The 17,245-nt window shown below is 58.1% G+C and overlaps 1 protein-coding gene across 5 annotated transcripts; it reads right to left on the reverse strand.

Annotated features, from left to right (window-relative positions):
* Positions 1-515: 515 nt before the first annotated feature.
* Positions 516-12,615, reverse strand: ADAR (adenosine deaminase RNA specific). Of its 5 annotated transcripts, none has more exons than XM_065660076.1 (15): positions 12,572-12,615; positions 9,898-11,427; positions 8,460-8,643; positions 8,220-8,377; positions 7,684-7,825; positions 7,278-7,495; positions 6,926-7,082; positions 5,479-5,650; positions 4,823-4,916; positions 3,344-3,472; positions 3,103-3,236; positions 2,441-2,623; positions 1,865-1,977; positions 1,495-1,622; positions 516-1,253 (listed from the first exon to the last, which is right to left on the reverse strand). In XM_065660076.1, exons 2-15 carry the CDS (start codon positions 11,325-11,327, stop codon positions 1,013-1,015), a joined length of 3,483 nt encoding a protein of 1,160 aa, XP_065516148.1. In that variant the 5' UTR covers positions 11,328-11,427; positions 12,572-12,615; the 3' UTR covers positions 516-1,012. The 5 variants fall into 5 exon arrangements, with proteins under 5 accessions (XP_065516148.1, XP_065516149.1, XP_065516151.1 ...); XM_065660077.1 differs by having other exon boundaries at positions 9,898-11,424; positions 12,572-12,609; XM_065660079.1 differs by lacking the exon at positions 12,572-12,615 and adding an exon at positions 11,890-12,057 and having other exon boundaries at positions 9,898-10,899.
* Positions 12,616-17,245: the final 4,630 nt, after the last annotated feature.

A 17,245-nucleotide genomic window follows, 5' to 3' on the forward strand; every position in this document is an offset into this window, starting at 1 on the left:
ATAAATAAATAGCACTAATCCTCTGTGCCGGGGAGCGTGGCACAGGCAGAGCCAGCCCCAGGGCACCCGCACGCGAGGGATGAACCAGGAGCCCTTCTCCCCAGGTACCCCAGGGTTAAACAGCCCTAAAGCAACCCCACACCGTGTCCCACTTTGCCCTGTGGCCCCTCTGCTACCGCTGCAGCCCTGGGAAGTGCAGGGCAAGGGGGTCTCACAGTGACCCCATGAGGAGCAGAGACCCCCGAGCACAACAGCCCCAGAAGAGCACCCATGGATGCAGCCAGAGCCATTGGGCCGCCAGGCTCAGGCCCTCTCTGGGGCTACGCTTCCACACCAGCTGCTTCGTGGGCTCATCCCTAGGTCACGGAGGGGATCCTGCCCCTCTGCTGCAGCCTGTGAGACCCCCCTGAATCCTGCATCCATCCATCACTTGGCAAGTGGGAACTCATCTCCATTCCCCTCCATCCCCTCAGTCCCACTGCAGGAACCCCTCCTCACTGCACAGACCCACCTCATCATAGAGAAACTGGCTTTTATTACTCTTAATGAAGAATATCAGCGGGTGCTGGGGGGAGCCCTGCAGAGCTCAGCCCCGTGGCCCAGCCCCCCCACCAGTGACCCCCAAACCAGCCTCTCAGCTGTTGTTTGATTCCTTAAAAGAGATTTGCCCCCAAAGCAGCTCTGTAGGGCCCAGGCCCAAGGGTGTGAGCTCGCAGCACCCCTCTGGCCTCCTGTGCCTTCTTCTAATACAAAAGTCAAGAGGAAACGGAACCATAAAAGCAAACAGGGACCAAACCTGCCCTGGCTTAAAAAAAGGCAGTAACTCCCATGCATGTGTTAAAAAGAGAAAGGGCAGGGGTTCAGGTACAAGGGAGGAGGCAGCCAGGCTCACAGGGGAACCTGCTGCATGCTCCTGCTTCCACCTCAGAAAGGTGGTGGTGGAAGGATGCTGACAGCCATGCACGTGCCTGTGCGCACTCCCTCCCCATGCACCCCCCGAGAGGGCAGCTCTTTATGCCCCAGGGAGAGAGAAGTTATCTTCCTCCTGGGGCTTGCGGATCCAGCTGCCGTAGCCCAGCTCCTCCAGCGTGTTGAAGAAGCTCTGCTTGGCCTCCTGGTATGCCCTGGCTGCCTCCTTAGCATCTGAGTACACCGAGAGGCTCTGCAGGTCCCTGCGGTTGTTCTTGGCACACAGCTGCTGGAACAGGGCGAACACTTCCCTCTTGGACACACGAGACACCTCTAGCTTGGGGCTGAGAAGGAAGACAAAGGCAGCAATGAAGGATGTGATCCTCAGAAGAGCAAAGAGGAGCAGGGAGCTTGGCGAAAAGCCCCTCCATGGGCTGCTGCGAGGCTCCTTGTCGCAGCAGGGCTCTGCTGCTTCCAGCCCTCCCCACCCAGAAGGTGCTGGTACCAGCACAAGGTGCACTCACAGCTTCAGAGCTGCCCCTCTCCCCCACCTGAAGAGCAGCAGCAGGAACAGCTCCCTCTTACCCATCGACCTTCCCTTTGGTGCCATCCAGGACTTCGACTTCGCTCTCATCAGCCAGGCACCAGTTCACTGAGGACTCCTTCGTCTTGCCCGTCTGTCGCGTGGAGTCATAGACACTCACCCGCCCGACCTGCGCCACAGGCAAGAAGGGGCCTCAGCACCAATCCTGCTGCACCAGCTCGCTGGGAACAGGGGACCTGGGTCTCCTTTTCCCCCAGAGCAAGTGATTGCCATGACAAAGGGGGAAGGTTTCAAGTCATCAACCCCCTGAGCCTGCCTGGAGAGCTGCTCCAGGAGACTCCCTCAGGGAGGCCCCCTGAGCAGAGATGGACATGGGGATGGAGAGATGAGGAAGTGCCAAGGCCACAGTACCTCCGGGTGGTTGATGTGATACGGAGCCTGGAGCTTGCCCTGCAGCATGCTCCCATCTCTGGCCACGCGGCAGCAGATCGCACGTGTTAAGTGACCCTGACTGTACAAGTAACCTGTGGAGGGACAGACACAGAGGCATGAGGAAGCAGGGCCAGCACAGGCAAAGCCCCAGGAGCCCCAGAGCTGCTCACAAGCTCCAGAAAGCTCAGAGCCACGTGGCTCAGGGACGTGTACCCTGGATGTGTAAGAGGAAGGTTTCAAGCCTGCAATGTTTTTCACCCAAGACACAAACAGGCAGTTTCTGTCTCGCCCTCCCAGATCACATGTGCCTGCTGAAAACCAAGCACCTTGGAGAAAAACCCACTCCACCCACAGCAGACAAGGCAAAAACTCCCTTTTCCACTTGCAAATAGCACAGCTCTGCCAAGAACGATGTTTCAGCCCCTTACTCCTCCAGCCTCCACAACGAAGCTTTCTCATCTCTTGGGGAAGGTAGGTTCCTTGTTGCTGCAACCCAGCTCTATGGAGCAGGGCAGCACATCCAGCCCAGGCCAGGAAGAATGGTGGATCTCCTACCGAGCGTAACAGAGCTGAGATAAACTGGTTCCAGGAAGTGTGACAGCAAAGCCCCCTGCAAGCCCAGCACGTTCCAGCGTAGGATCTTGTCACTGCAGGACATGGTGCGTAAGCGCTCCCCATGCTGGATCCCATCCCACGTGGGCACAATGTCACTGGACTCCACAGGAATGGTCCCTTCCCCTGCACAAGAGAGGAAGAAAGAGTCAGGTACCCAGTAACCCAAAGCCCAGCAGCAACCTCACCAAAATCTCTCCTGCGTGCGCAGGCACAGGGTGACCTCCAGAGTCACTGCCCCAGCTCCAAGGAATGTGCTTAGAATATCCCTTTGGAAAGAGGGAACCCAAGTACTGAGGCGAGAGGAGTCAGTTTTAATGTTGCTGCAGCAGAATGAAATAGTGCTTGAAAGGGAGGGCAGAGACATCCAAGCTTGGCAGCAAACATCAGCTCTTGCTAGTGTGGCAGGCTAAGTGCCTGAGACGGGAAGGAGCAGGGACTCTCTCTAACACTCCCACCCCTTTCTCCGACCTCCTTTGATTCCTGAGTGCTTCAAATCCCACAACAGCACCACAAAGGGAGGGGTAAGGAAGCTTTGGAGCTCCAGAAAGGCTCCAAGAAGAGGGCTTGGAGCCATCCCAAACAAGAGGAGTGAATGCACTCACCATTCTCCACCTTGGTCCGCAACTTGCCCTGTTTGGGGTTCTCAAAGAGGGGCTGATGCTGAGCCTGCCCCACCACACTCGCCTGATCGCTGCAGGACTTATCAAAGAGAGCCCCATCTCCACACGGTGCTGTGCTAGAAAACAAATGCTCCCCAAATTAGCATCGACCCTCAGAGAACAGCCAGGGCTGGCAGGGAGCCAGCGCCACTGAGAGCGGTGCCCTGCCCAGCCCCACACAAACCTGATGTACAGGTGGAAGGTAACACCGCGCTTGACCTTGAGCCTCTTCCCTCCTGCTGGCTCAAAAATGCTCTCTTCTGCAGAGGAAGGATCAGAGGAGTTGTACTTCATCAGCTCACTATAGAGAAACCTGAGAGGAACAGGTTCACATCAGGAGGCTGCTCTGCTCCTCAGACAAGGAATGCTTCAGTCCCACCACTGTCTGTGCCCAGGACAGGAGGGTCCCAAACTCTGCCTCTGTTGCACCAAGCTGCCTGATCCTGCTGCATGGGAGAGCAAAGACCTGGACCTGTGGCCAAGAATACCTGGAAGCCAAGAAAGAGTTTCTGCTGCTACATAAAAAGCACAAAAAGGACAGCTTTCCTGACATGCAGAGGCCACACCAGACAATGAGCACTGGCAGGAGAGGGAAAGGAGCCTGGCTGGCTGCTGCTTGCGTGCATCTGGGCTGAGTGAAGAAGGCTTCAAGGTTGTTAACCCAGCGCCTTTAGTCAGCACCACGTCTGCACTACCAGCAAACAGCCCCGAGGGCAGCTCAACACAGGAGGTATTATTAGCACAGCCCACGATCACTTTACAATGACGGGGCCTTTTGTGGCTCCTGCTGTCCAGGGACAGGCAAAAACCTTGAGGTCTCCAATACAGCATCAAGGACTAAGGAAAAAATACAGCTTCCCAGAGGATCCAGCAGAGCCTGGGCAGGGCCTTGCTCTGCAAGGAGAGAGGGAGCTCACTCTTGGATGTGTGGGCTCTGCTGTGCCACAGCAGCCACGACTGTCAAGATGAAAAGCTGAGACAGACAGGAAGTGAGAATGGCATCCTCCGACTTTCCACCTTCCCAGGGACCTGCTCTCAACACCTTCCAGTGCTGAGGAACGCAGAGCATGGCAGCAGCAGGCAAAGGCTTTAGGAAAGCAGCTGGGTTTGCTTGTCATAACGGGGAGAGCAGACAATGCCAAGACAGGTCCAACTCCAGCTCCCTTGAGTTTAAGAAGTGCCATATGGAATTGTTTAGAAAAGAGAGCAGTTCTGCAGTTTAGTTGGGAAACCCCTTCCCAAGTGATGAAAGGAGATTTCTTTTACCCACACAAACACATTTGGAATGTTCTCCTGCAGCCTTTGGCATGCAGAGCCAGGGAAGCCAGAGGAGGACCTGGCCTGCAGACTCCCCAGCACCTTGGCTCAGGCAGAGCTGGGCTCACACTGAAGCAGCACGTCGTGCGCCAGCCAAGCAGCCTCTGCAAGCTGCTTTATTTTAGGTACATCAGATGCAGCCCTTGGGCTCTTGGCAACTCTCCAGTTTGGTGCTAATTTGGGCACCATTCAGGCATGGCCCCTTCTTATCAGAAATAACTTCCCTCTATTTAGCACCACATGGGTAAACAGTAGTGCTTGAGGATCCCAGCCTCCCCCAACACCCTCTAGGATGGGTCACCACCTCCTGGTGGGTGCTTCTCCTGCAGCTTTCCCCTTCTCTCACCTCACAAAGCCTCTTCGAGAGATGATTTCTGCGTGGCAGTCGTTCACTGTCTCCCCCTTCAGGCTCAGCTCCTCGCCCTTCACGCACCGGTTACCTGAAACACAGTCCAGAATCAGGCAAGCGGCAAAGTCAACACCAGCTCCACAGGAAGAAGGAGGCATTCAAGTTGCTTCAGGTTTTACTTCTTTGGGCTCCTGAGCAGCAGCAGCATCCCCTGCCTATGAAATCATTATCCTGATCCAAGCAGTGAGGAAAACAAAGGGACAAAGATACTACTTTAGGGACAACGGAGACTTAAACTGCCCAAGGTTTAGTGGCAGTGGCCCTTTCCAAGTGGTTTCCAGCCCACCACTCCAGGTGGACGTGTGGCAGCTCACTAGGAAGGGAGCTGAGGTCCATGCAACAGAGAGGAGTTGTACAGCGAGAGGAACCCGTGCTCTGATGCACAGAGCAGCAGCTGGAGCAGGGACGAAGAGCAGCAGAGCTGCAGGCACCCCCGCGTTGCTCTCACTATGCCCACAGCACTTGTGCCACCAGGCGAGCCCTGCGAACGGTTCCTGCTCTCCCTTAGGAAGCCTTCAGCAACAGCCATTCCCAGACAGGGAATCTAGCAGGGAAGTGAGAGCTCAGCTTATGCTGGAAGAACCTGTCCATACCTGTCCCGATGCTGACCACCACTCCCAGGCCCTTGTTCCCTTTCCGCATGATGATGGCAGCCAGGATCTTCCTCCCAAGCAGGCTGTGCTGGATACGTGCAGTGAGGGTGTTGAAGCGCTGGTGGCTCAGCATAGCCAGCTGATCATGGAGGGTGCTGCCACTCACGGGGAGCTGGAGCAGGGACACAAGAGCAGGGCTGCTAAGAGCTCATGGAATAGAGCAGCTCAAGAAGTTGCTAACATGGAGCAGCAGGAACACAGAAAACAGGAGCTACAGGCAGCGCAACTGGGGTCGAGTGCATGGACAGTAGAATGTCCAGGGGTGGGTGGAGTTCTTTTAGCTATAGAGGGGGGCTATGAGGATGATCAGGGGCTGCAGCTGTAGTGATAGGACAAGGGGTAATGAGTTCAAACTGAAATAGCGGAGATTTAGGTTGGAGATAAGGCAGAAGTTCCTCCCTGTGAGAGTAGTGGGGAACTGGAACAGGTTGAATGGAGAAGCTGTGGCTGCCTCATCCCTGGCAGTGCTCAAGCCCAGGCTGAACACAGGGGCTTGAAGCAACCTGCTCCAGTGGAAGGGGACTGTGCTTGTGGCAGGGGGTTGGACCTGGATGAGCTTTAAGGTCCTTTCCAACCCATTCTATGATTCTATTTCTGGGAAAGCCTTGTCCAACACTTGGAGCCCTGCTTTGAGCATCATCACTGAGAGCCAACAGTAAGCTGTCCTCCTGGCAGCAAGTGACACAGGCTGAGGAATGGCCTCCTGAGACTGCCAGGGGAAACCCCCAGCACAAAGGAACGAGACCCATCTTGTCTGTTCCCAGAGCCTCAGCCAAGGAAATCTGGTACTGGCTTTGAAGGAATTCCTTCTGTGCCCGCCTGTGAGGAGGCTGCAGAGTCCCTCCCATTGCAGCCGCGCTCCTGCCTCCTCTGGCACTGCTGAGTGACAAATCCTCCCTGATGGCTTTTCTATTTAGAGGCACAGCTGCTGTGCTCAGCTGTGCAGGCTGGCACACGGCTCTGAAGAGCTCACACAACCTGGATCTAAAGCAGCACAGGTTTGGGACAGCCACTCCCGACACAGCCAGAGCTTTGCTCTTCTCTGCTCCTGAGTTTTTGAGCTGACACAGATTTTAATGCAGCACAAAGGAATCTGGAAGGAGGGGGGGAAGTCACAGAATTCAAGAGGAGCTACTTCTGTTCCACCACAGGAACATGTTTCAGGAGCTTGTGGAAGAAGCTGATGATAATTCAGCCCTAAAGCAGAGGCCAGCAGGAGGGAGGAGCACATCCGCGCCCTGAGGAAAAGCCTAACCCACTTCAGGGAAGGCACCTTCTGAGAACAAAGGCCTCACAGTTGATCTTGGAGGCATTTTTCTGCCAGACTGAAAGCACAGGACGAGCAGGGCTACAAAAGCTGCCCTAGCTTTGGAGGGAGAGGATTTACCTCAGGGATATTCATCCCTTCCATGCGCTCAATCTTCTCAGTCTCGCCAATGAGGACTCTGAGGGCTGCATCCGCTGCCTCCTGCTTGCCCTGCTTTTTGCTGTGAGCAGTTACAGCTGGGAACCAGCGGCCTCCAACCTTTGCCTGATACACAAACCTGTAACGAGAGCAGCAGAGCTCTGAGGAAGCAAGAAACCCCCAGGTTTCAGGCTGGCTTTTAAGCAGAGAGGGGAGTGGAGGCAGCTCATGTGCTCAGAGGCAGGAGCTCAGCCTGGTGCCAGCTCAAACTGCACCAGGAATTTTGCCTGGGCAAAAGGAACAGTGCAAAACCTCCTCCTGGGCAGTGACTTACTTGGGGTCATGGGGAGGTCCTGACTGGTCAATGAGCTTGAACTCTGCAGCGAAGCCATTGGAGCGGGCATATTCCAGCAGACCACTGACAGGGTTGACATTAAGGTATTTGATGAGCTCCCCAACACCCTTTGGTTTTGCCACCTTGGATTCATCTGGAGTGGGAATCCATGGTGCAGAGCTGTGCATAGGCTGGTCACCTTGGGGCTTCACCACAGGCTAGAGCAGAGTTAGGAGAAGGCTGTCAAATACTGAGCAGCTGGAACCACCACAGGCCAAGAGCAGCAGTAAACCTCTGCTAGAGCCAGCACATGGCCTTGGGGGGGGTGAAACCCAGGGGAAGATGAAATAAAGGAAGGGGGGACCCGACCCAAACCACTTGGCTCTTCTAAAGTAGCTCTTCGTACCTGTTCAGGCAAGACATGGGGGACAGACTCTCCAGAAAGAATCTTCACAGCAACTTCTGCTGCCATTTGCTTTGCCCCCTTCTTGCTGTTTCCTACCACAGCAGGGAAAATTTGGTCACCCATTTTCACACAGTAGCTGAACCTGACAGGACATTATAGCATATGAGAAGCATATAAGCAGAGGTGTCTCCATCTGGTTACTATCCCTGTCTCCCCATTCAAGTTAAGTCCTTTTGCATTATCTCCAATTGACATCTACCACGATGGCCCTAACCATGCCCAGGAGAGCACTACCAGGTAGGGTACAGGCCTGGAACCTGTTCCTGCTCTGGTGGATGAAACAATGTTCTTTCTCTGAGAAAGGCTGGTGGGTTTGGTCTCCTGCTGGAGGCAGATGTTTGGAGGAGCCATGCCAAAATTCCTGGGATCGGAGCAGCACTTAAGCAGGTCAGCAATGAGGCTGGGAACATGGGGGGTGTGCTGAAGAGGAAGGATATGAAAGATATGTCCCCAAAGTTGACACCCATCTGCTATACCTGGGATCGTGAGGTGGCCCTTCCTGAGAGAGCAGCTGGAATTCAATCGTGTTCCCTGACTTCTGCCCATACTCCATCAATACGCTGATGGGATGCTTCCCAGGGAGCAGGCTGAGGGGAGCTGCTGCAGGTGAAGGCTCTGGCTCCGGAGGCAAAGGCTACAGCAAGAAGAGGGGAGGAAACCAGCTGCAGCCTAACCACAGCTTGAGCAGCCTCCCAGGGAAAGCAGACAAGACTCACCAGAGGTTCGGAGCTCTCAGAGGGAAAGGGCTCTTCACATTTAATTCCCCCCTGTCTTCCATTCTCTGCTTCACTCATCAGGACCTTCATAGCATTGGCTGCTGCCTCCTGCTTAGCCAGTTTCTTGCTCCCTGCTTCTGCTGGTGGGAAGCGACGCCCATTGATCACTGCCTGGAACTTAAACCTTGGAAAAAGAACCCCAAAGAGGTAAATCCAGAGGCAGAGGTGTCTTCTCAGAGCAAGCACAGCTGCTCTTGGGACTCAGGTGAGAAAGAACAGCTGCTCCTGGTTAGGAGAGCAAACCCACACTGCCACATGCAAAAGACACAAATACCAAGAGTATCCCAACACCTCTGCCCCGTTCCATGGCATTTTCAGAGCTGCTCGGGACAGAGGAGCAGCTCCAGCTCTTGTTCTGAAGGAACAGGCTGCACTGCCTTGCTCCCAAGCCCCACGAACACATCATGGCTCTATGCAGAGCAGTTGTGTCTCCTGCACAGGGATGAAGAAAGCTTAAAAGCAGCCCGTGCTGTTCCATCTGTACCTGTTCATGCGGGGTCACTTGTCCCTCTGGCAGCTTCCCTGCCTATCCAGTGCATTCCAGCACCTCAGGGAGGTGCTGCCTCACACAAACCTCTTGCCTTTGCTGTCCGTCTCTCTGCTCCCTGTGGAGTCTAACACAGGCGGCTTCACTCCTGCCCTCCAGCCCAATACAGAGGAAACCTGCTTCCAAGGGTCAAACCATACGTGGAGAAGGGTTATGGGGCTGAAGCAGTTCAGCTCCCTCCTCCCCAACAAAAATGGGACTTCATCTTTAGAAATGAGGCCAATTTTCCTGTCTAGCGGATCCATTGACATGTTCCCATGTGGCACATCCAGAGCTTTTTACCAGCTCAGCAGTGCTCAGGAACAGCCAGGGTTTCACATGGGGAAGCAGGGCTCCAGAAGCAACCTGTGTCATGCTATGTGCTCTGCTCAGAGGCCACTCTGACCCCAGAAACACTCAAGAGTGGCTTCACCTCATCCAAGCCAAGAGAGCTGCACCCAAGCACTTTGTTCCGGGCTCCCTTTCTACCATTTCCAGGGGGAAAGCATCCTGAGAGGTAGCTCACAAATACCAGTTTTCCCCTATACAATCCAAATGAAAGCCAAGTGATCCGATCAGATGGGACCTGAAGAGATGAATCTCACCTCCACTGCTCAGAATGAGGGGCAGGGTTGTCAAAACTGGACTAACCAGGAATACATTTTAGCCTTGTTTTTTTGGGGGGTTGGCTTGGCTTTTTTAAGCTGCTGCAAGGAATCAACTAGGCTCATCCTTGTGAAACAAGCATCAAGGAACAGGGGCTCAGATACAAAGGTGAGGGGCTGAAGTTAGTGGAAGTCAAGAGCATTTTAAGCAAGAAAACAGCTCAGGAAAGGGAGGAAATGTTCTCACCGTGGCTCATGAGAGGGTCCGCTCTGCTCCAGCATGGCAAACTCACAGTGCTGGTAGGTGTACTGGGAATACTCAGTAAGGCCACTCACTGGGTTCTTCTCCTGACAAGCCAGCAGCTTCTCCACGGGTGTACAAGGTAAAGCAGCTTCAAACTGGGCGGTGTAACTGGGGGAAGCTGGGGAGCTCATGATGGCTTCTGCCTCCTCAGGCTGCTTGTTGATGGAGTTCAGGTTATCTGGGATATCATCCATGGCCCACTTCCCGTTCTCAGAGTTATCATAGTGACTCAAACTGGAGAACTGGGGCTTTGTGTCCTCAGGCACGGCTGCTTCCGTGTCACTGCCCTCACTGTGCTCAGCGTGCCCCAAAGGCTGCTGTCCGTTCTCTGCCCCTTCTCCTCCTGCCATGCTCACTGCTGGGGAAGCTGCTGTCACCTCCTGGGGGCCCAGAGGAACAGAGGAAGGTGGAAACCCCAGCTCAGGTTTGGGATCCGCTTTCTGCATCACTGCACTGGCCTTCAGCCTCATCTGCATCCGCTCGCGCTTCCTGTCCGTCAGGGACCACCGCGGGGGGCTCGTGTTCTGCTTGTGGACATCCCCCAGCTTCTCCAGGGCGCTGAGGAAGGCGTTGACATCCTTGGCCCTCGAGAAGCCAATGTTTTTGGCCAGGTTGAGTGCTGTGCTTTCTGCCACGCTGAACAAGTAGTTACAGATCTTGTCCTTGGTCTCAGCCATCGTGGGGTCAGCGTCTCCCAAAGCAGCTGTGCTCGTCTCTCCTCTGCTCTCTCCAGCTGGAGCTGGGCAACCACTGCTGTGCTCAGTGGGGCTCCTCTCCCTCCCCGTACTCGGGCTGGTGATGCTCCACAGAGGCGGCGTCTCCCCTCCCTTGTGCAACTTGCCTTCTCTGAAGAGTTTATACAGAACACGGTTGACCTCTTTCTTCTGAACTCGAAGCTTCCGCGCCAGCTCATGAACTGTGCGAGTCTCCCCCTCCCCGAGCTGCCTGAAAAGAGTCAGGATTTCCCGTTCACAGTCCTGGCCAGCGAGAGAGAGCCTCTGGAAATTGAGCCTGATGCTGTCAGAGCCTCTCTCCGCGTTGCTCTGACAGTGGTACTGAGGAGGGCAACACCGTGGGGAAAGCTTTGCCCAAGGACGCTCACTGGAGGACCGATCGCACCCTGCTCTGCTCCAGCGGAGCTGCCATCTCTCTGCAGGAGCCGGTGCCACAGCTCGCACACCTCTGATATCCCAGGATCCCTGAAGGGAACGGAGCTCAGCGCCCTGCTCCGTCAGGAGCTGCTGCTGCAGAAATGCTCCCTGGTTCCTTCCTCGGGTACGAGGGTGGTTGAAGAAACCTCGGGTAGTGCTGGGCCAGTTCTGCCTCACCCACGGCACACACGAGCCTCTGCCTCGAGCAGTGCCTCTGCTCATAGCGCAGTGCTGGGACCCACGTGCGGCCCCGGCGGCTGCTGCGCCAGGGCAAGGGGAGCTCCGCTTCGCTCTGTGCCCTCCTGTCCAGAGCAGGCACCTGCTGGGGGGAACACAGGAATTGAGCCCGTGTTCCAAACCCATGCCTGGAACAGCTTCCTGCCACCAAAGCAGCTTCCCCTCGCAAAGCTTTCCCATGTAAACCTCTGCCCAGCACAGGAGCCAGCAATGAAGTTCAGCCCCAGGCCCAGCTGTAAACCACCTCTTTGATCCCCTTACACCCACGCTCAGGGGTGCTTGGTCTGGCCATGATGCGTCCCCCAGCCACACGGGAGCTTCACTCCTCCGCCCTGAGGGGCAGAAGGATCCCAGCCCCACTTTGCAAACAGAGCAGCAGGGGCAGGAGGTGAAGCAGCTCCTGTGGTCACACAGGACAGAGCTGCACCAGGCGGGCAGCAGCTTGCAGTGACCTCTTTTAGGCACCTCTCTTCACAAGCATGGCTTTCCCCATGGATGCCACCTCGAAGCTTCCCACCGCCACCGAATGCACCTCGAGACCACTCACGTTTCATCAACAAGCTCATGAACAGCCTCCAACAGCACCCAGCCCTTGTACCCCCTCTGTATGCGGAGCTCGGGGGGCTCTGTGCGGAGGGGGGGGTCCCTTTCCAAGCTCCTTCCTCTGGGAACTCCTTCGGCCCCGAGCCCCGCGGCAGCACCGCACACCGGGGCTGCTCTACCTGCGCCTCATCCACGCAACGGGTTCCCTGCTTCGGGGAGCAAACGACCGGGCTGAACCCACCCCTGACCCGGGCGGCGGCGGCGCCGGGGGAAACCGCTGCAAGATGGCTGCGAGCCCCGTTTCGGTTTCGGTTCTCGGCCCGGCAGCGCCCGCCCCGCCCCTCCGGGACTCGCCGGGAGCGGCCGCGGCTCTGACCCGGCGAGAGCACAGAGAGCCCGGGGCCGCCCCGCAGGCGCGCACAAAGCCCGCGAGGCTCCGGGCAGGCCCTGCCCTCGGGAGCTGCCGCCGGGACGAGGCCCGCAGCCCCGAAGGCACCGGAAATACCGAGCAGCCGGTACCGGACCACCGCGCAGAGGAGGCCCCGCCAGGGCCCGGGGCTGCCGCACACGGACACAACCGGTCCCCGCGATGGAGGCCGGGCCGACGGGACACCGGCGGCCATCGGGGCGGCTCCGCCCCGCACACGAGGCCCAGTCCCGGCCCGGCCCCCCCAGCGCCCCCTTACCCCCTCCGCTGCCGCTGCTGCCGCCGCGGCCGGCGCAGACTGATGATGCAACCGAGCGCCCCCCCCTCCCCTCCGACCCTCCGCGCCTGCGTAGCTCGCAGGGAGCCGCGCGGCCGCCATCTCGGTTGAGGGCAGAGCGCGGCGGCCATGTTAAGCGCGGGCACAGCGGGGCCGGGCCGGCGGCGGCGGCGGCGGCAGGTGGGTAGCGGCTGCTCCCGCTGCGCCTCCGGGCACCGCACGCCGCAACCGAGCGCACAAAGCGGCGGCAGCAGCCCCGCAGGGGCGCCTGAGCCCCAGGGGGGATCGGGGTCCTCCGTGGACCCCTCCCCGCCGGGCTCCTCCATGGCTCCCCCGGCCCATGTGCGCCCCGTTCCCCGTTTGACGGGGTGGGAGCTGGACTGGAGGAGGGAAGGCTCCTGAAGGGGAGCCCCCAGAGCAGCCCCAGTTTCTAAAGGGGCTGCAGGAAACCTGGAGAGGGGCTTGGGACAAGGGCCTGTAGGGACAGGCCAAGGGGAATGGCTTTAACCTGCCCGAGGGGAGACTGAGCTGAGCTCTTAGGCAGAAGCTCTTCCCTGTGAGGGTGCTGAGGCGCTGGCACAGGGTGCCCAGAGAAGCTGTGGCTGCCCCATCCCTGGCAGTGCTCAAGGCCAGGTTGGACACAGGGGCTTGGAGCAAGCTGCTCCAGTGGAAGGGGTCCCTGCCGTGGCTTTAGGTGAGCTTTAAGGTCCTGTCCAGCACAGCTCATTCCATGATTCCCTACGTGCCCTCCAACTGTGGTGGGACTCTGTCCCCGACCCCCTGTGAGCCCCCCATGGGCCCCCTTTCCCCTCTGGGGCTCAGCTCAGCCCCATTTGAACACACGTTCTTTAACTCCAGAGCTGCCCCTTCAGCCGAGAGCCGACTCCCATCCCGCCCGCCCCCGACGTCCCCCTCTCTGATCCCAGAGCCCCGGGTGTGATCCCCCCGTTCGTGTGGGTCGAGAGCTCCCGTCAGAGACCAGGCTGGGGCTTCGCTGCCTGCGTGCAGGCGCTCGGGTGTTAGGCACCGGCTGGCAGCGGGAGCCCGGCCCCGAGGCGGTGCCAGGCGGGAGCTGCCGGCCCCTGTCCCGCTGGGGGATGGATGCGGCTCCGCCGGCCCCTGCTTGCCCACGGTGAGCAGAGCACACGGGGACAAGCTCCTCTGAGCACCCTGCTCCCCGCCAGCAGCTCTGCTTGGCCCAAAGGGGTGCTGCTGGTGGCTGCATGTGCCTTCAGGTGGGGACCCCGCACCCACCACTGCTGGTTCCTTGCCTCCATGTGAAGGCATTCCCATGGGAGGCACTGCAGGCACGCAGAGATGGGGAGTCAGGCCCCAGCGCTGCCAGGCTCGGGTGCTCAGAGTGGGTTCTGGAGTCAGGGATTTGCGGTTTGCGTTTCCCAGTTTGATCTTGATGTGTTTTGGGGCTGTCATGGGGAGACTCCTTGTCCCCAGAAGGACCCCTCGCACCCTCCGAAATGGTCACAGCTTCATTCCTAGAGGGGTCAGAAGCACAACCCCCCCGTGCCTGGGATGAGGGTGGTGAGGGTCAGGCACTCCCCATCCCCACGAGCAGTGCCTCCCACCCGCGCTGCTGAGGCAGGGATGACTCTGCAGCACACAGCGATCAGCTTCTCAATCTGTTCTTTGCTTCTCTCCCCCATTTAATTGCCTGGGATCACTCCTCAGCTTTAACCCTCCTCGGTGAGTGTGATTCATCGTGGCTGCTGCTAAGGCAGAGCGGGGAGGTTACAGCGCTGCTCTGCGCTGCATCGCCACGATCCACCCTGCCCATGGACTCAGCCGGGGCCATAGATCCTCTGGGATTGCAACACCCGGAATGTACCAGCAGCCACTTCATCCATACGAGTTCATTCTCCTTTCCCCTGCTTTATGGAAAACTGGGCAGGCTCCAACCTGTTTCCATAGGAACGGGCTGGGAGAGCCGAGGGCTCTGACAGAGCCACAGCGTCTGCATCCCGCTGGCAGCGCTTCCCAAGCCCGCGGCCACGGGAAGCCCGTTTGTGCTGGAGCTGAGGAGCTGCCGGCTGAGAACCGGCCCTAACGTTATCGCTGCGGGGGCCGGGGGAGGATGGGCAGGGCTGCGAGCAGCATCCCGGGATGCCGGGGCTCCTCCTGCTCCCCAAAGCAGAGGCACCGCTTCCCCGGGCTGAGCAGAGGCTTCCCCGCGCGATGGCAGCATTCGCTCGACGTCCCTGGCCGGCGGGAGATGCCTCAGGTGTCTGCTTTGTTTCGCCTTCCCTCTTGCGAAATGAAAGGGGAGGAAATGGATTGTGGCACAGCTCCCCCGCCCCATGCGCTGTTCAAATGCCAGTTCTCAGCTCAGGCCATTGTTCCGCCGAGGTTCGTCTCAAACTGCTTTATTAGACGCTGGAAAACAGCTCTTCCCTGCTCTCAGAGCCAGCCTGTTCCTCCAAGGGAGATAAAAGCTGAGGGTTTGATTGCAAAGGGGACATTCTGTTACCCTTGTAAAGCACGTTGTGATTGAAGGCAGCCCTGCGAGAGGTGTGAGAGGTGTATTCTTAGCCTTGCCTGTGCCCGCTCCCTCCCAGCCCCGGGGCAAGCTCTGCTTTCAGGCTGCAGGAGGTTCAGTCAGGTCCTGGCCCTCCTGCAGTGCCCATCGAGCGCTCCAGGCTCTGCGTGTGTGGAGCGGGGAATTGGGCTGAGGCAGCTCCCTTGTCCTCCCAGAGTTGCTCTGGTTTGTGCCTGGCTGCAGAGGGCCAGCGGGGAGCCGAGGTGGAAAACCTCCCTGGAAACCCTCCGTAGTTCCAGCGCCTTCACTTGCCTTTAGAGGGGGAAAAAGCCTTTCTTCTCTTCCAGCAGGTCTCTGTACACGCACGGGGCAGGCAGCACATAGGAAATGCTGCCGCATCCCGAGCCCGGGGCTTCTGTCTGGGCACCACAGGAAGGGGCTGGTACCCACAAAGCCACTTTTTACCCCCTCCTGTCCCCGAGGGGCTGGCTCCCGCTTAGGGAAGCGGCAGAGCTGAGCAGGGCACTGCACAAGCTGTTTCAATCTGCAAAGGAGTGAACCAGCCCCGGGAGCTGCCATGTCTGCGCTGCCGAGGTGTCAGCAGCGATTACTCATCTCCTTATGCAGAGCACAGGGGAAGGGGAGACTCTGCCAGGGCTCCTGGCACCTCCATACATGTGATGCTCATCCCCTCGGGCACCAGCGCGCTCCAGGGCTGCTCCCGTGCCTTCACCCTTGGTTCCCACTGCAGCTGTCTGGTTGGGAAGCACCTTTTATCCCCCCCTGTCCCAAGAGGTACCCTGGAAAGCAGGAGCAGGCAGCAGTGTGGCAGGGATGCTGCGTGAGCATCCTTCAGCTCCTGGGTACCAAGGGGCTTGTCTGTTGTGGGTTTACAGCCACCACAGCATCTGCTTGGTGAGACCTGCCCTGTGGTGGTCCCCCCCCGGCCCGGTGCCATCACGGCCACAGGCTCCTCCAGCTTGCAGCGGGGCTGGGGGGGGGACCGGAGCGAGCTGCAGCCGGCGGCGGCTCCCCTTGGCGAGGCTCCAGCCGCGTCAGCCTCTCCCTCAGCGAGTTGTCATCTCCTGGGTGCTGGCCAAGGCATCGCTGCAGGGTGTCAGACGGGGACCCCAGACAGACCTCGAGCCACCCGGCACTGCTCAGCGCCTGTTCTTGGAGGGGGCCCAGCGGGAAGAGGGTTCCTGTGGCTGCGTTAGCAGAGTCAATCAGGTTAATGAATGAAGCCTCCTCATGCCAGGATTCAAGGAGCTGCTGAATACGTGTCAGTCGACAGGGCATTAATCCTCTCCGCTGTGACCTTTACATCACCACCCAAGTCCAGGTTCCCCTCTTTGCCCTTTGCTATTGCCTTTCATATTTAATATTCAATCTGCTTTATCTGCAGGAAGCTTTACCACCCGCCCCACCCGGCTGGGAAAGGATCAGCCTCGGGGTAAATGGCACCCAGGGTAGAGCTGCTGCTTGTCACCCACCAGCCTCTCGTTTCCACCCACATCACTTGGTCACGGCATGGGGAGGCTCTGCTGAATCCCACTGGTTTCCTCGAGGGGCTGGGGCTGCCTGGGGTGGGCAGCGCTGCTCTCCTCTTCCTCTCTCCTTTCCCTTTTCTCCTCTTGCACCTCCTCTCTCTCCTCTCTCCCCTTGATTTATGTGCTGCTGAGCACAGGCTGTAATGGCTTCCTCACAGGGGAGAGCTTCGCACAGCCAGGGCTCCAAAGGGCTTCCTTATGTGTAGGATTCCTTTGTGCCTCCCCCAGGCTCCCATTGCACCTCCTGCACCACTTGTGCTTTATTCACTGTAGATCAGTTCTCTTCCACGCAGCCAGGCACTGATGGAGAGGCAGGAGGCTGCTTGGAGGGAGTGATGGGTGGCACAGGAGATGTGGCTTGCAGCTCTCCGGACGTGGAACTGCTTCTCCTGCACAGATTGTTTCCTCACCAACAGCAGTTTCTAATCTCCAAGCAAGCAAGAAGCTGGAACGTTTCATGTTCCATTCATGGCTCCCCTGGAGGCAGCAGCAAGGAAAGAGATGGAGGAGGAGAAACCAGTGAGAAGCACCAGGTGGCCGCGGATCTCGCAGCCTAATGGGTTCCTCTGTAATTAGTACAAAACCTATTGCTCTCAACCAACATCAAGTGCCAGG

This window comes from Lathamus discolor, chromosome 24 (genome assembly GCF_037157495.1).
Source record: "Lathamus discolor isolate bLatDis1 chromosome 24, bLatDis1.hap1, whole genome shotgun sequence".
In the NCBI taxonomy this organism is placed as follows: domain Eukaryota; kingdom Metazoa; phylum Chordata; class Aves; order Psittaciformes; family Psittacidae; genus Lathamus; species Lathamus discolor.